This window comes from Lonchura striata, chromosome 12 (genome assembly GCF_046129695.1).
Source record: "Lonchura striata isolate bLonStr1 chromosome 12, bLonStr1.mat, whole genome shotgun sequence".
In the NCBI taxonomy this organism is placed as follows: Eukaryota; Metazoa; Chordata; class Aves; order Passeriformes; family Estrildidae; genus Lonchura; species Lonchura striata.
This window is the reverse complement of record NC_134614.1, coordinates 18,801,390-18,819,659: the sequence shown is the minus strand read 5'-3', so window position 1 is coordinate 18,819,659 and position 18,270 is coordinate 18,801,390. Positions and strand designations below refer to the sequence as shown.

The 18,270-nt window shown below is 48.5% G+C and overlaps 1 protein-coding gene across 1 annotated transcript in view; it reads left to right on the top strand.

Moving 5' to 3' along the window:
• Window positions 1–6,799: 6,799 nt before the first annotated feature.
• Window positions 6,800–18,270, top strand: part of LRIG1 (leucine rich repeats and immunoglobulin like domains 1) — a 91,870-nt gene continuing 80,399 nt past the window's right edge. The window contains 4 exon segments of the mRNA XM_021551253.3: window positions 6,800–6,929; window positions 6,932–7,025; window positions 7,027–7,100; window positions 7,103–7,334. Coding sequence (XP_021406928.3) covers window positions 6,800–6,929; window positions 6,932–7,025; window positions 7,027–7,100; window positions 7,103–7,334 — 530 coding nt within the window.

Below are 18,270 nucleotides of genomic sequence, written 5' to 3'. Positions count from 1 at the left end.
CACATCTTGTGCGAGATGAAGGCGTGTGCTGAGAAATGGGTGTCACACACTGAGCTTATGCACAGATTCCAAACATCCATCACTGGATCTGTGGACAAAGCTGTCCAGCTACTGCAGTGATGCTGCCAGAGACTCATTCATGTGCCATGGCAGACTCTGAGAGAAGTTTGAGACATTTTCCATCTATTTGCTTCCCCTGTTTCTAATTAGTTATGGTATTGGCATAAACTGGGATCTCTGTCTACTAAGCCTTCATCTGCTCTTCCTTATTCCCACGTGAAGTCATAATCCTTCTTGGCATGCCAACTGTTGCACTATGGCAGTGATTTAGGGTGTCTCAAATCAGAGGATAATACCTCAGGTACTGAACAAATAGAATAACTGTGGAGGAAAACAAGCCTTGTGTCACAAACTGCTGGTAAGAACACATGTGTTGGCACAGTGAGACCAAGAGAGGAGTGGAGGAGAGGCTGATGTATCCACAGAAAAATCTGAAGAACAATCATGAGATTTTACACATGGCAGATGTCTAAGATATTTTGAGAGCTTCTTCTCAGAGCCTCTAAGCCACAGCAAGGCTCTGCCACATATTTTGTCCTTCACATAACGATGCTGTGCCATTTGTATTGCAGTATTGATGCACTCCTGGGTGGTACCAGCAGGATGAGGAGTGTGGTTAATAGCTGGCTTCAAGGGCCAAACAGAAATATCAGCCTGCAGCTCAATCCCTAGCCAAGAATGAGGCACTGAAGCAAGGAAACAGATTTCTTTCCTAAACAAGGGATCAAAGTATGATGAAGCAGTGGACAAATCTTAATATCTTCCAGCCAGATGAAGCAACAAAAGACAGTTTGGTAGTAACAGCCCATAGTAATCACAGAGTAATTGAGTCCCAATAGAAGTTGTCACAAGGTATCTTGCCCCACTTCCAGTATGGATAAAGATCAAGGACACAAGTTGGGAAAAACTAGCTCTGACCTGTAAAGGCAGTGCTTGCTTGCCAGATGCTTCCAGAGTCTGGCTGCTATGGACATTCTGCAATCATCTTCCCTTGATTGTTATATGGGATCTGGACCTCGGAGAACAGCCCCAACTTGTGCAACCCTCAGCTAAGCTTCCCTTGAAAACCCTGCCAGGCAGAGACCACCCCTGCTGATGGTGCCCTTCATCTGCAGAATAAAGGCTGGGCAGTGAGCTATCAAATAAATATGTTCATTAATTATATATTTAAATGTTTATTAATTATTAATATAAATACTCAGCTTGGCAGTTTTTTTCAGAGGGTACTCTGCATTTACTCCATGTGGGTTTTTCCTCGTCTGAGCCCACAGAGAGGTCAGGGTTGTTCTAGGGCAGGGTGAGTTACTTTTTTTTTGCCATGAAAGTCACTGGAAGTCAAGACAACAGCCATCAGCAAGGAAATAAAAACTTTACTCTGGAAACACTTTGGACCCCACTACTTTTATTAAGCAAGCTTGTGGCTCATTTTCCCACTTACACAGAGGCAAGAGCTTACAGTGAAATAAAACATCTACTGCTTTTCAGCTGCACATGGAGTCTCTAGCCCTTTCTAGAGGCTTATCCAGAGTGAAGAAATAGTCTTGATTTAAAGCATCCCTATCTGAAAGGTACTAAACTCCTCCTCCAATATTTCTAATTCTCTTTTCTAATTCTCTTTTCTATTATTCTCTGAGCAGGGGCAGGTGATTCCAATTTTATCTGCAGCAGGATTCCAGTCTTCCTTGCTCCACTTGCATCTTTTCATCTACCACATTCCTCTGGGGCTGCAAGAACTTCACTTCCCTCTCAGCCTAGAGGTGAGAGCAAGGAGCAGGAGTTGCACCATGTAATTATGGTTGTTATGCCAGTTAATAGAGCTCCTCATAGCATAAACACTGCTAGCACTAGTCACTGCTGGGAGCTGCTCTGCTCTTGCTGTTGGAGGCTTGGCACAGATCTGAGTCCAAGTCCAGATCTGAAGAGTAAAGCCCAAAACCTGCCAGGCTCACAACGGGGCCAAATCATTCTCTGGGCTCAGGGAAAACTCTGTGTTTTGGAGTTCAAGCGTGATTAGTGTAATGTTATGCTGAAATGTGTGATCCAAGCAGACAGTGTTCAGGTCTACCAGCTTTCTTCCTGCACTTGGAGTCAGTCCATTGCCTTGTCTACCAAAGGCAGAAAAAAAAAAAAAAAGCTTTTAAGCAATTGAGTGTAATCTCCAGGTTTACATTCAAAACCTCAGTCTTATAATATATTTTGCCCATCCATATGGCAGGCAATATTCTAGTGCTGTCTCTTTCTCTCTTGACGAGAAATTGCACTCAAGCTATTTTGATAGTCTGCCTTTAGAAAGATGAGATAAATACACATACATTTATACAACAGCTTTATGAGAAGTCCTCCAGTGTGGGATAAAAAGCAATTGGAGGTGGCAAAGTTGTGTCACAACTTGGATGTAGTTAATTGGATCTACTTATTTGCACATTTTTTTACAAACTGCCTGTGTCAGTCCTGGGCTGAGAAAGCAATTTAACTCATTGCCTGTGAAAAATGAAATGACAGCAGCTACTTGAGTGAACTTTCACATTAAGGAAGCATGATCTGGTCTTGATCAAAGACCTTATGTTCCTGGAGGACCAGAGTTCAAGCACCAGCCTCTAATTTCAAGAGAAGAAAAGGTTTCTGTGTCATGGCAAGGTAAATTTCAGAGTTTGAGGCCAAGGTAAACTTTCATGTCAGCACTGTTAGTGACCCTATACTGAAGCTTGACTTGATCATCTCTTCCTTTAATTCTCACTGTCATATGCTGCTAAGCTGAATTGGCTTCACCCATTTAAGCAGTGAGAAGTGATGTTATCACCAGGCATTGCTTCCAGGCTCTTGTGGATCACGTCATGCATCTTGCAGGTTGTACCAACAAAACAAGCTCTGAGGAGTGGGGTTGGCATCCAAGAGACAAGACACCAGCTTTGGGTGGCAGCAAGCCATAAAATTGTCCTTGCAGGTCTGGTGTAACCAGAACAACTAATAAACCTCTGGAATGCTGATGCTGTGGTTGATCTGGTTACACCAGAGAAGCCATTTCTTGCAACTGGGATGGTAGGAGCCAAATCATGAGCAGCTAATACCAAAGAGATATATTAATGTGGCTGTTGCTGTGCTGAATAATGACTGTGACTCTGTCACACCCGCTGAAAACTTTTTAAGCATTTGGCATCACGATAATATTGATTGTAAGCTCAGTGCACCCAGGTTGGCAATACAAGGCACTGTAGCCACGGCAGCAGTCATTTTGCAAACCTCAACACCACTGGTGTTGGGTGTAAAGCCATCATGAAAGTTATTAGGAGAAGACAAATGTTGTTACAGATGGATTTGTAGCCCTGCAAATAGAAGTGAATTGTGGCAGGCACATTCTTCTCTCTTGCAAATTTTTTTCATAAAGTACCACAGAGGAGAGAAAGAGAAAACAATTTCTATTTCTGCTCCTTGTTTTCCCATGTGGAATGTGTTTGGAGAATTGTTTACCTGGGGTGACTGCTTGGTTGGATTCTGGTGAGGATTGTTTGAGCCTGATGGCCAATCCAACCTACCTGGGGCTGGACTCTCCAGAGAGGGTTGCGAGTTAGATATGGTAGTTAAAGAAAGTAGGTAGTAGCTTTTAGTATCTCCTTTAAATAGTATATTAATGTATTATAGTTATAATAAAGAAATCATTCAGCCTTCTGAATTGAGTCAGACATCATCATTTCTTTCTACTGGGTTCACCTGCATTTACAACAGTGAATGGAGGAGTGAATGAAAAATGTCAGATGCAAGGATGGTCAAAAAGAGCAAAGGTCCATCATTTTCTATTTTACTGCCTCCAACCTTCAGCCTGCCCCAGGAGAAGTCAAACACATCCTTCCCAAGGCCTGACAGCATTGCCATTGTTGTCCATCCAGTGTGACACCTCTGGGGTGCCCTGCAGATCACCAGGGCTCCTCAACGCTGGGTCTTGCTCTGAAAGCCAATTCATCTGTGAAAAGCAACTGCAGGTCCTGGGTGGTTAGAAGTTAATTGGAAAGCCTAGCTTGCAAATCAAACCAGAGAGAACATTTTGCAGGAACCAGGAGACAGAAGCTCAGCTCACGTTGAAGATGAAGGGTGCCCTGAGCCCGGGGCTCGTGTGAGTTCCTGGCTGTGCCCCAGGAGTGTGGGGTCACCTCAGGTGAATCATCTGGGGCTGCTTCCCCAGCTGTAAAGCGGGGTAATGCTTCTGTTCTCACCTCAGTTTGTCTTCTCTGTTTAGATTTCAAGCTCCTCAGGGCTGTGTCTGATACATGTATGTACAGTTCCTAGCTTAATAGAGTCATGATCCAAACCGAAGCCTCCAGGCACTCCTGGATATTATATCATTGCTAATTTCACAAGAGGTTGCAATCAAATTCCTGTATAGGTGAAAAAAAAAACCCTGAAAAATCCCAGAAAGGAATAAAGCAAGCTATTAAAAACTGAGGAACATTTTTGCTGAAGTGGAAATAATGGTACTTTGTCCCAAAATGTATAAAATATGTATTGCAATTAAATTCTCTATTGGCAAATTGCTCTACAATTAAAAAACACAGAAGCTTGAGTGAGGCAATTAGAATAATAGTAGAGTGTTAATTATAGCTTGATGGATTCTGCATGCTGTCAGCAATTACCTTCCAAGTGTGCACTTCTGAACCAACTCCAAATCCACAAAAAGACACCGGCAGAATTAGAAGTATCTTCCGTGTTGGCATGCCTTTGCCATTCTAAAATTTGTTTTCATAAATACTTTTATAAGCTATTTAATTAGATTTAATGAGGTTTGAGGAAGAAACATCCTCCGTGCTGCACACAGACTCCAGCACCGGCATTGACTTGGGGATGAGGGAGAGCACAACTGAGAAGAGTCTCATTTCCTTCCAGCTGCCCTTATTCTCTCTGCAAGGATATTTTGTGCAAGCTGAGGTGATTGGACCCAGGTTCTAGAAGAGTTGCTTCTAGCTTTCTGTTTTATAAAGGTTATCTAAAGCTTTTGGATCTCTCTTTCTCTCCATGGAAAACTCCGTAATTACCCTCTTGCCCTAATATTGAAAAATATTGATATGAATTTTTAAAGTTAATTGAAAAGTCTGGCTGTCAAATCTGAAAACACTTTAAAAGAAGCAAAAGGTCTCTTTATTTCTAGGATACCATCCCTACTGAGCAGGAGAAATCCTCTCCATAAAAGTGCTTTTGGGTCCAGCAGAAGATTTGATTGTTGTCATGGTTCCACTGACCCATTTGAAAGAAATCTAGAAGGAGAATAGGCAGGAGGTGAGAATGTCCTCACACAGAGTGATAGCTTCCCAAAAACGTGTCTCCTCTCACACCTTCCCTCACATCATCAAGGCAGCATTTTATCACTGTGATCACTGATGCTGATGGTTGAGAATGACCTTACAAGATTTTTTTTTTGCCAGTTTTGGGACTACAGGCAGGAATGCTGAAGCCCAGGCATTCAAAAGCCAAATTGTTCATCACTCTAAAGGCTGACTTTGTCACCTGCCTTCCTCTTCTGTCAGTTGCTGATAATGCTCCGGTGTGCTGCCCTTCCTTGCTGCTGGTTCTTACTCAGGGTATGGAGAGCAGACGTGCCCTTATCATCCTCATGAGACTCGTGAGGCTGCCAAAACTCCACATCCTGCATGGGGAAGAGACACTGAGGCTTTGACATGGGACTTTCACAACCAGTGGGCCAAATGGAGTTTCTTTGGTTGGGTTTACCAGCAAATTCAACATCATACCTGTTTATTTTGTTCAGCTGATCCTATTCTCTAGGTAACCCTTATCCAGCTTTGATGCCTTTCATGAGTTTGTACAGCTTAGATCCCACTCTGAGCAGCCCCAAATGCCATTGCCCTTGTGCAGCTTTTTTTTTTTTGGGAAGAATTGCATACGATGAGAAGCATGATTGGAGCATCCTGCTCTGTTACAGGAAGGAAATACGGCAGGGGGAAGGTTGCAAATTTAACCAAAGGTAGCAGAAGCAGGATTGCCCTGCGATATGCATTTCTCTCCCTAAAAAATCCCCTTCTGCCCAAGTAACTCCTGCTGTAAGGGGTTAAATGACACTCCCGCCCGCCGTGGGCGCGCTGGACACTCCAAGAGCTTCCTTCCCTAAATGCTGTGTTGTGTCACATCCAAACTTGACCCAAACCGGTTGGATGCTCTCCACTGAGCTCGGGAGCATCCTCTCGGTGCGGTCCTGCCCAAAATGAGCCGTGCCCGAGGTGCCCTCTACACCTGCCCTGTGCGGGGCTTCCCCACGCAAAAAGCACATTGGGGCCGTGCAGTCTGTGCCCGGGTGTGCTCTGGGACACGCCTCGGGAACTCATCCGCTCCTGCCACCGCGTCGTGGCGGGACACGCGTGGCCGTGCGGAGCGCAGCCCCACGGCCGCTTCGTGGAGTGCGGGAGGGACAGCCCGGGATGTCCGCAGGCTCTGCTGCTCCCGCAGATTGCCGGGATTGCGGGACCGATGGTTTGGGAGCGCGGGGCCCTGGCGTTCCCGCAGATTGCCGGGGTTGCGGGACGGAGGGTTTGGGAGCGCGGGCCGAGCGGCGGGCGCGGCCCCTTTAAGAGGAGCAGCGCGGGGGGGCGCGGCCGCCCGCGTTCACACCTGGAGTGGGAAAGGGAGGCGGGCCCCGCGCCCGTGATTGACGGGCCGCGTCCACCAATGGAACGGCGAGGCGCCGCGGAGGGGGGAGCTGCTGGCCAATGGCGGCGCGGCGGGGGCCGCCCGGCAGCCAATGGGCGGGCGCGCGGGGGGCGGCGCGGCTACATGTTGCGGTGTCGCCAACGTGGGTCCGCGGCGAGCGGCGCTCGGGCCGGGCGGCAGCGGCGGCGGCGGCTCCGAGCCCGCGGGAGCGCAGCGGGACCGGCCGGCGCCCGCCGAGCCGTGCGGCGCGGAGCGGGGGGAGCAGCAGGAGGCGCTTCCCGCGGCGGGGACGCGGACTCGACCCGCCCGGCAGTGCCCGGTGGATGCCGGTGCCGTAGCGCCCCGCGGGGCCGGCGGCCCGGGCGATGCTGCGGGCGGCGGAGCGGCGCTGAGCGCCCGCGGCGTGAGCGCTCCCGCCGCCTCCTCCCGCCGCGGCCGTTCCCCGGTGCCGGATACAAAATGGCGCTGCCGTCACGGGCGGCGGCGGCGCTGCTGCTGCTGGGGCTGCTGCGCTCGGCCGCCGGCGGCTGCCCCGCGGGCTGCGCCTGCGGCGGGGACGCGCTGAGCTGCGGCGGGCTGGCAATGCCCGCCCTGCCCCGGGACCTGCCCCGCTGGCCGCGCCACCTGTGAGTACCGGGGGCCTCCGCGGGGACGGGGCGAGGGGTTCGGGCGGCCGAAGCACCGCTCTTTGGCTTGTTGTCAACTTCAGACAGAAATCCCCGCGAAAGCACGGCTGGTTTATTTAAGTGGGGCGGCGCTGCGCGGTGCGGAGCCGGTCCCGGGATGCGGTGTTGCCTCCGGCACGCACCCGGGGATGGGGGGCATGGAGGCGGCGGGAGCGGTGCTGATCTCCGGTGAAAAGCTGGGGCTCCCCGTATCTCTGTCCCGTTCGGGGCTGACCTCCGGAGGAAAGGGAGCCGGGAGCGGCTTTGGTGTCTCTTATTGATGGGATCTGCTGGAGATAACGGCCAGCTTGGGCTTCCGAATCCTTATTAGGGCATGGTCCATCCATCCGTCTGTCCGTCCGTCCATCCGCGCCCGGCTGCCCGAATCCGGACCCCAGCGCCGCGGCCGCGCCCGCTCTTCTCTGGCTTTTAATGCTGACAACTTTCTAGGCTGTGAAATCCGGGGGATCGGAAGAGAGTCGAAGCTTCTGGGGAGTTTCGGTGAAATCCAGGTGTTTTCCGGGCAAGGCGGCGCGGCTGGCTGCGCTCCCTCCGTACTGCGTGTGCAGCGAGGTTTCCGAGCTGCGGGTATCGGATGTCCTGGGGGGCAGCTGAGCTTACAGCCCCGCACCTGGTGGTTGCTGCAGCACCGTGCGATGTTTTTTATCCCTGGGAGGGTGTTTCGAAGCGCTCAGGTTCGTGTCCGAGCGCAGGACGGTGTCACTGGCATTTCCCGGGAAGCGCAGCGAGTTTCCCGTTGTGTGACCGCCGCTCTGGGCTCGTGGAAGCTGAAATAAAAGATCAGAACTTGATGCTGAGGAGATTCGGGGGGGAATGTGTGCTTGGCATTGACAGGTCGAGTCGTTGAGCAGTCCAAGAGGACTAGAATATGTGTGTGCGCTCACAAACTTGTGAAAATAAGCGCCCTGAACTGTTAGTTAACTTCGGGAAATCGGTGTCCAGAAAAGGAGAGGGAACAGCGCTTCTGTTGCGGGGCCTTTCTGCTGTTTGAACAGATTAATAAATTATCGAATCTAAAACCCCTGGCTGTAATAGATAATCCTCAGCCCTGCCAGGAGAGAGGATGGTCACTGAAGTATTGCTGGAGATCATCCAGCTCCTTATTGAAAAGAATTATTAGAGGTTTGCCTGGTTCTCCTGGTGGTATTCACTTTTAGCTGCAGAAATGCCTGGTTTTACATTAAATTATCATGTCTCATACTGAGAGGAACGCGTGGCCTCTGCATTAAAGCCCTGACTCATCCCATTCACCTGTTGCTCTGAAGGATCTTTCCCTCACCTTTCAGAGCAAGCTTTTAATAATTCCAGCATTCCCATGCAACTCTTAAAATAGGACAGTGTATCTTTGTTTGGGCAAGGAAGTGCGTTAATAACTCAGACAGAACAAATTTATTGTTGTGCTTTTTTCCTCCGGAGTGCTAATACCCAGGAGTGTCTTTTTCAAATGGAGCAGGTTTTGGAGTGACTTTTGTTCAGTTCAAATTTTATTGGTGAAGTAAAAGCATGTATAAATCTTTTGCTATGAACCAGTGGGCTGTTGATGTTTTAGAATGCGGTTTGTAACTTTGTATATTACAAAGTTAACCAGGAGTTGGTTAAATGATGGCTTTTGTATCTGAAAATACAACATTAAGGCTTTTTTCCTCTCCGTAGCTAGTGTAAAAATAAGTCGTTGCAAGTACTTTTGTTTTTAGAGTAATACTGTTTCTAATTACTAAAAAGCACTTAAAATTACCTATTTCAGTTTAGAAGCACAAGGATGAAGCATGTTTTTCAGGCTTAGTGGGATCGTAAATGTTCATTTTTTGTGCAGAGGGTTGATAACTCAGTAATTTACTGGTTTAATGCTCTCTATAAAAGCACCATGTGCTAACGAAAAGTTACCTCTATGCAAGTATCTCAGTTTCTTTTTGGATTTTTGATTTTTTTTTTTTTTTTAACGTACTCTTTTAAAGAAAAAGAAGGCAAACGTGAAGGTCTGGAGTGGTCCATGGCTGATGCGGGAGTGCAGCCCGGGGGGTTCGGGTTCTCCAGCCATAGATTGGGCAGAGCCAGGGATGTTGGAGCTGTGCATCCCTCATCTCCGTCCCTGCTGGGCAGGCTGTGTCCCGCCGGAGGAGTTTGGTCCCCGGGGTGATAAGCTTGGGCATGTTCCATCGCTAATAGGAGACGAGATAAAATCCAGTTTCCAGTGACTCTGGTGGCAGTGCTTTAACTTCATTAAGGCTCTATTGAACAATCCCTCTTTAGCAGTTTATCTTTTTTCCTAACGAGTGCCACAATGCTGAGGCAGTGCTTGGAGTCGGTTTTCAGTGTGTTGGAGATAAAGCTTTTGTTTGTCGGGTTGGAAATGCGGCTCGGCAGCCGGGGAGGGTTCTGGAACAGACTTAATCACGCCGCGTATTTTGTCAACAGGACTATCAGTACCGAGGAAAAGCGCCGGGGCTTTTTGAAACTATTGTTATTTCTCTGCTGGCAGCAGAGCTCGGAGTTGCAATTTTTCTCCCAAGCTTTCAGAAGGAATAGCTGATACGCAGAGGGGCTGCAGTCACTCACATTTAATGCAGTGTGGCATGGATGTTTTTCAGGGTTGTTTTTATTGTGGGTTTTTTTGGATTTTTTTTTTTTTTCTTAAAAGCAACAGGCAGCTCAGCACTGTGTACCAGTTATATAAGTGTTCTTGACTTGCTGCACAGGGCACGTTGCAACACTGCCGTGACCCATCCTGTCCTCGCAGCAGCACCCAGATGCAGTTCCTGATCCTGGGAAGGGTGCACAGAGCTCCTTTGCAGTGCCTTCCTTTGGAGGTGCTTTGCATCTTGTGGTGTTTAAGTCTGAAGTTTGTTTTTACAGTAGAGTGTTCCATGTGGCATAAAGTTTAGGGCTAAGCTTAAGTACAGAATGCTTCCTGCCCCAAAAAAGCCAGGGTTTCAGTAGTACTGGTGATGTGGTACATCCACTGTGTCCTCTGCTTCTGTCTCTCCATGCATCTTGATTTTTGAGGAGTGACAGAAGAGCTATTTCCTTTAGGCATCGTGTATGACTGAGGGTTTTTTTCCTTTTTCTATTTAGTGATTAACAGTATTTTAGGTACAGCTTTTGCTGAGAAGATTTAGGGACAATGAGGCTATGGTTGGATAGTTAATTCATTGCTAGCATACTCTGTAGGAAATAAAGTTTTTATTTTAAGCAGAAGTATTGTGCGTTTTTGATCCAAGTGAGTAGGGGATATTTTAGGGGATGTTGACCATCTGTGCATGGGACCCTTCTGCCTCTGGGTCAATGTGCATGTGCCTGGCATGTCTGGGAGCAGGCAGCATCCCCAGGTACCCAGGAGAGCTGGGCTAAGAGCTGCTCTCTGTTTCCCAGGAAGGCTCCAGGGCTTGGCTATATGGATAAGTTGCCCCGAGGCACCAGCTGCCTGTGTGTTGGCTCTTAGCACGATGCTGCTGCTCTCTGGAGAGATCAGGGCAAAGTGTCTGAATGCTTTTTAAAGTCCTGTGGGTGCCTGTCAGTGGTTTCAGGGTCTGGAAGTGCATTTGAGCTAAGAGTCAGGAGCAGTCTCTTTCTGGGCTCAAGTGCATACACACAAAGATTTTATTAAATGGAACTTAATATTTGTGCTCAAAATTACCTATAAATTTCTTGCTAAACTGGGGTTTTCATGTGTCAGGTCCCGTAGCTTTGCTTTCACATGTTAGAGTAGTTTCTTTGCTTGCTTGGTAAGGGGCTGATGCTGGTTGCATGGGATTTTTTTGGGAAAGGGCATTACTTGCTCTGGGGCTCTGGAGTAAGTCTGCTCCTGCAGATGCTGGAGGTGGTGTGGGGGCCTCTCCTGCTGACAGTGAGAGGGGAGTGCTGCTGGCAGTACCTCTCCTGCACGTCCTGCTTCCAGGCCTGCTGAAATAATGGAACAAAGATTAAGTCATGGTCACCCTGGGCTCCTGCACAGCTGTGGAGCTCTCAGCGTGTGCCGGCTGCCCGGGGGGGCTGCAGCACCGGGAAGGATGGCTTGGGACAGGGATGTGGCTTGGTGCAGGTGGCTGGTCCCTCTCCCTCCTCCTGGGGCAACAGTGGAAACCCAAAGACATCCTGCGAAGCCAGCTTGGGTGGTGCTCCAGGGAGGTTTTCCTGCTCAGGTGGGACACTGCTGGGAGCTGGCGGTGCTTGTGGAAGAACTCCTGCGTGGCTTGCAGTGACAGCCAGCTCCGGTGCTCCCTGGTCCTTGCCAGTGGTCCTGCTGGGACATCCCAGCCCCAGGATGGCTCTGCACCCCGCGGGATCGCAGCTCCTGCGCTGCAGCTTGGCCCCGGTGGGCAACAGCAGAGCCCCTCCTCGCAAAGCTGTGCCTCTGCGGGCCTCCTGCTTTAGCACAAATAAATACACGTGCTTGCAAGTAAATCCACCCTTCCTGTGCGAACATGTGTCGGTGGATTCGCTGACCACCCTCAGCACGCCGCAGTATTTATTTATCAGTTCCTACAGGAGGGCAGCAGTTAACAGCAAGCCCTCTGCATCTGCTGCCTGAGCTTCTCCTCTCCATCCCACACTGAGCAGAAACTGGCTCATCGGACTAGGGTTAACAGTAAATACGAGACTGGTAACAAAATAAAAAATACCCCCACTTAAGAAGCCCTTCTGGCTCACGCAGAAGCCCCTGGCTTCTAGTGAAAAGCTCTAGGACCTCCTCTGCATATTCCTCTCTCCTTTTGAGAAACTTCACGGCATTTAATCACTTTGAGACTTTTCCTCTCTGCAGTGACTGCAATTTGAAACGCAGGGGTCCCATACAAAAGAAGCAAGTGCTCAATGGGCTGTGTTAATATTCAATGCCATTTACAATGGGTGCAGTTTGAAAAGGGGAGAATGGATGGTCTGGGAGCTGGGGGAGGAGGAGCTGCAGAGGGAAAATTCCCAGGACAAGGGAAGCTGCGTCTCAGTAGGCAGTAGGAAAAAAAAAATAATAAAAAAAACGAACACACCATCAAGTGTTCTCCAGAAAAATAAACTCTTATGTGTTAGGTACAGCTTAATATTTCTTTTCTTTGCTTGTGCAAAGTGCTCTACAGTCTTCTGGATGTAAGGTTTGGGGGTGGCTGAGCTTTGCAGAATTTCCTACTTGGAATTTAAGGAGCAGATGTGAGGTTGATTGTCTTATCCATTCACTTGTTGGCATCAAGAAGCTAAAGGTGGTAAACTAATATGTTTGGGACCCCAGACACTTCAACAAAGCACTTCAGGTACTTAAACGCTTCCTTGAGCATGGGTGAGATTTCACTTCCCTGCTTAAGCTGCTGCTGGAATCCTGTCTCTGATGGGATTTAGGCAGATGCAGAAGTGCTTGGAAGTGGGGCTTTATTTGTTGTGTGAGCCTCGGTGCAGGGAAGTCCGAGAGCACTGGAAGGATGGTCCCAGACTGCAGCTTCAGAAGAGCCTGCTGGAAGGGCTCAAGGTGGTTTCATGTTGAGGCAAATCCCCCAAGAAGTGTCCCTGAAATGCCCTTCTGTGTTTGCACCTGGGCTCATGAATGTAGGAGCATCTCCCACCGGTGTGCAGGGCAGCTGGGGACTGCTGAGTGCCACCCTGGGCATGCCCCAGCAGCTCCTGCCTTTGGCTTCCGAGCGCTTTGATCCATCCAAGAGGGACCCGGGTTTTGTCTTGAAGTTTGAGTGGCTGCAAATTGGGATGATGGCTCTCATTCCTCAGTAGCCAGCTCTGCTCAGGATTTGTGTATTGCCCCTGATTTGTGTATTGGCCCTGACTGGTATGTTAGCTGCACCCAGAAACTCTCAATTAGGGCTGCAGGGCTTTTAATTGATCTCGTGTGCTGCCCTGCCAGACACCTTGGATTGAGTTAGCTCAGCTCATCAGCTTTTAACACAATCATTTTGTGCTGCTAACCTAATTACCCAGTGTGACTCCCTTGTCTTGCAGTGTGGAGCTGGATGGGGTCATGTGGATGAATGCAGCAGAGATAATTTAGACTAATGTTGCTTGGGAGAGCCATCTGTAGAAAATCCGGGCTTCAGGTTGATCAACTCTGCGGGACCTGGGCTGGGCAGGAATTAGCACCTCATGCAGGGTGAGGGGAGTGATTTAACACAGAATTTAGCTTTGGTGAATAACAGTAACTCAATAAATAAATAAAGCACCTTGGTCTGGTTTCATGCAAACCTGGGCACCCCCTGACAGCTCTCCCTTGCTGGTTTTTAGTGGCATGTGAAGAAAGGAGTAGAAACAAAGGGTTTCTTCCTGCACACCCTGGAAAAAATACCTGTTTCCTGGTACATCCAGCTATTAAATGATGTACTAAAATTTTTTTTTGTTGTTGTTTCCTAGCATGGATAGAGGCCTAAGTCAAGGACCTGGGTGCCGTTGTGCTAATGCACCACATGAAATACCTATTATTGTTGTAACTGAGTCATCCATTAATAGTTAACCAAGTCCTGTGCTGCAGCCCAAGTCCTACAGCCCCAGCCTCTGGCTTCAGAGCAGGACCACAACATATGTAATATGTTACACTCCCTCATTATGTTTTCAGCACGTTGTCTCTCAGGCCACAACCATATAATTTTGGAGATGTCTAGAAGCAGGCCCTGCTATTTTGGGGACACCTCTCAAGACATGATGACGTGTCACGTCCAATTCCAGGAGCATGGTTCACTTCCACGTGGTTCCATTTTCAGTTTGATTAAGAATTGAAGGACAGGCTTCAAACTGCAGCCATCTGTGTAGCTTTTATTAACCATGCTGGATGTGCAGACAGAATGGTTGGTTATTTGCACCTGCCATGGCAGTTTTGTAGCTTCCCACAGTGGCTCTGTGTGGATTTCAGGAGGAAAAGTATAGGAGACTTAACTATTGAACAATTTGATATGGAGCTACAGATTCTTAAAGTGTTATACACATTTGAAAATGCATTATCTGCCTAAAGCCTTGTTCTGGAAGTAAAAGCTTTATGTGCAAGAGAATTAGTGTGGTTTTTTTTTTTTTTTTTTTTTTCTTTCCAGGGTGGAAGGCAGAGTTTGGGTAGGGTTTATGTTGCTGTTCATAATGGGGCAGTTCCTTGTGTGAATTTTCCTTTGGCGTCTTTGTTTGGACCTGTTGGGGCAGTCTCATTATTTTTTGAAATTAGCAGAGGTGCTAATATAATTCTTTATATTTAATTCAATATTTAATTCAAGAATTAAATATAATTCTTGTCAATCCTACTCAACTTTACTTGGTTGCATATTGCAGAAGTTTCCCCTTGGAAGGTGCCTGTTTTTAGAGGAGTCCTTTCAGATTAGAGAACATACCCTACTGAGTTCTGTGGCAATTTGGGTGTGGAATCCTGAACTGAAATGCTTTTCCTAGACCTCCAATTTTTAGGTTTTTTTTTTTCTCCCTATAGGAAGGCAGACAAACCTTCAGGTGCAAGGAGGAAATGAGAAATTGAGAATGCCAAGTCTGGGTAGTGCAGCTTCCCACTTGCCCACACACACAGGGACAGAGATTCGTCCTCACCACTTACATATTTCTCTGGTTACCCAAAGCCTGTGATTTTGGGATGGGCACTTTCCAGGATAGAACCCTGTTGTCTTTCAATGCTGTGAATGCTCCTCTGCTCTGGAGAGTTTACCATCAACTCTAGCTACTCAGAAGCCTCTCTCCAAAATACTGACCTGTAAATTCCAAATATACTTTGCCTAGCTGGTGTTCAGGCTGCTTTATAACTTCACTTTATAATGTGTTTTAGCCTGCTGCACGCCAATATAAACACAAGTTTTCTATGTTACCTGTCATCTAAAAAATACTCCTAAGAAGTGATGGCTGTCCAGCAGGGAGGACGTGCAGCCTGTGTGGCACTGCTGGGCTGCTCCCCAGTGCAGATGGGGACTGGGGCTGAATTGCTGGATGGCATTCAGTTGGAGGTGACGGGTTTGATGGATGTTGATTTGTAGCTGTGTGTATGGATGCAGGGCTGGAGGTGTCCTGTGTGTGTAGGTGCTCCCCTGAGGTGTGGTGATGTGGGTGTGTGTCTGTATAGGAGTAGGGTGGTGGGAGATTTGGAGGAGGAGGGGGAAGCTGCTGGTCTATGGATTGTGTCCTGGGTAATAAAACAGCGATTGTAGGAAATGGCCTGGCTGGAGGCCCTGTGAAAAATTGCCCCCTAAATGTGTTCCAGTTGTCCAAACACCGGTGCCTCTGCTTGCTGTGCTGTGTGCAGTGGGAGCCTGGAGCTCTGCTGCTGCCTGGGGAGCAGCAGCCCCAGGCACCCTTTGCTGCCTTTTTGCTGTGGCTCTGCCATCCACCCAGGTTTCAGAGTTGTGGAAAAGTACCAGAAACAGTCCTTTAGCACAGGTTTAAAAAATGTCCTCCAGCAGACTGGACAGGATGAGCTCTTCTGCAGCAGCCCAGTCTGTGGGCAGGCAGCCCAAATTTGGTTGTTTCCCATCACAAGGTGGTTGCTTTGAGTTGGAGCTGGAAGCTGCATGGAGCCATGGGATTTCTTCCTTTCTCAGGGGAATTTGCAGCCTCAGGGGAATGAGATAATGGAGGGATATGGCAGGGATGTGTCCATGGCTGGTGTTGGCAATGACCTCTCTGTAATTTGCAAAGGCTGAGGAGGTGTATATTGATCCTGGATGTTCTGCTTCTCTCATGCCCCAGTTACTTCACTGCTCACCCATCTGCCTGGTGGTGGCAGAGGCATGGGCAGAAATGCCAGGTGCTGTAGCACAGGCAGCTGGCTGGTGCTGGAAGTTTTGCTGCCTGTGGTCTGGCCTTGCTGGGAGCCAGGAGAGCATCCCATGCTCTGTTTGTCCATGTAACTCACTGTAAACCTTTGTCCCCTCCTGAACTGCAGCAGAGTCACATCCACATTTGTATTTCATTTGTTTTGGCAATATGGGGAGACTTCTCCTGTTTTAGGAGATTTAAACAACCATGTGATGTTTTATTTTGAAAGGTGTCATAATAGTTTGTGCTTTTTCTTTCCTAAGTGTATTTTTGTGCTGTTCCTGTCTGTTGGTCTATAAACATCTCTGTTCATTCTTTTTCCTCCTTAAAAAAAGTAATCCAAGTCAGAATTCCTGGCTTTTGAACACCTTTGGATTCTTTTGGAGTATTGCATGCATTTTGCATATAAATCAATAAAGGATAGTGTGGTTTTTTTAGACTTCTGTGAATTGGAAGGATTTGTGAGTATTGTGCCATCTTTGTTTCACATGGTTGTAAACCTCTTGTGTATCTCCTCTCCCACTTTCCAACCTTTGTTATTGAGGTGGTGACCACCCAAAAGCTGTTAAGGTTGATTAAATTAAGGGATTTGAATGACTGTTCATAAGAGAGTGGATAATCAACTTTTTCTGTTACAGTAGGTTAGAAAATAATATTAGAATGGGTACCTAGGCAGACTCCACCTTTGCTCTGTGAGTTCTCTGGTTTGAGAGGAGGTCTGCAGAGCTTCTGAGCACTTTTATCCAGAGTTATGATTTGTTTTGCCTGCTGGACAAGGAGCTGGCAGCCTGTCCCTCCATCCCAGAAGGATGCAGTGGGATCCCTTCAGCTCCTGCAGTTTTCAGTTTTTCCTGCTGTTGATCTCTGTGAGGCAGAGTCCAGCTCCCCAGTGAAGTTACTTGGCTTCTGACTCCTGGGTGAGCTGAAGCTCTTCCAGGAGCTCTGGTTTCATCCTTGCTGACCTTACCAGCAGAGACACTGGTCTTTGAGTTAATCTCCTGGGACAGAAACTTGTACAGATCTAACAGGATGTGTTTGGCTTACTCTGTCTACTTCAAACAGCTGGATTTGCTCCTCCTTGGTGCAATAATCTGAGTCAGGTACTGCTGTTTACCCAGGTTTCCTGAGAAAGGAGGCTGTACAATGGTCCATGTGTCTGTTCTCTTCCCCCAGAGCTTTTGATGCTGTTGGCCAACTTTTAAGGGGTGAACTCAAATTCGGAATGCCTGCCTCTCCCATAGGCAGCAGGCTGAGGAGAGTGGCTGTATCCCCACTGAGGGAAGGGCAGCAGTGTGAGGTGACCCTGTATGAGAAATCAAGGAATCTCTGTGGAAGAGAGCAGTGCTGCTTAACCATCCCTGCAGGAGATGGCAGAGTCCCAGCTCTGAGAGCTGTGCCTACCTCCGTTACCAGGTTGGTGAAGATGTTCAGAGTCTGGCTGGTGTTATATCCAGAGCCAGGAGCAGAGGATTTGGTGCTGGGTTACTCCTTGCATTGTTCCTGTGAACAGAGGATTGCTGCCATGGAAAAAGCACCCAAATCCTGGCCTCTTTGGGGTGGACCAGCATGGTTTTTGCTGTGTCTGAAGCGATGTCACCAGTGCAGTTGGAAGAGCATCTCAGCCAAAGCAGCAGGCTCTTGTGACTGCCACGGCCACAGCTGGGGATTGATTTTGGTGACTTGCTGCTCCTCTTGAAGCAGAATTTCCAGGAAGAAAGTGCCTTCACAGCCTGCTGGGCATGGGGCTGTCAGCTGTGGGTGAGAAGGAGTGGCCCTGGGTGCCTGCATCCCTCAGGGTGCTGCCTGGGGCTCCTGCCCTCCCTGGCCACTCAAGGGGTCTGGGATTTGCAGCCCCTGGGGGCAGAAGGCAGAGCTGGGCAGCATCCTTGGGAGATGCCACATGGCAGCATCCTTGGGAGATGCCACATGGCAGCATCCTTGGGAGATGCCACATCACAGCACGGGCTCTTGGCTGCAGTTTTCCTCTCGTGGTTCCTAGCACTTGTCTCAAGTGTTACCACTTTGTGGTCTGCTTCACAAGAGCCTGAGCTGTCCTTTCAGCTGGCAGGGACACTGGGACTGTGCTGCATCCCTCTGTGTGTGATAAGCATGGTGTGCTCAGGCTGCCCAGGCTCCGTGTCCTGCTGTTTACTTT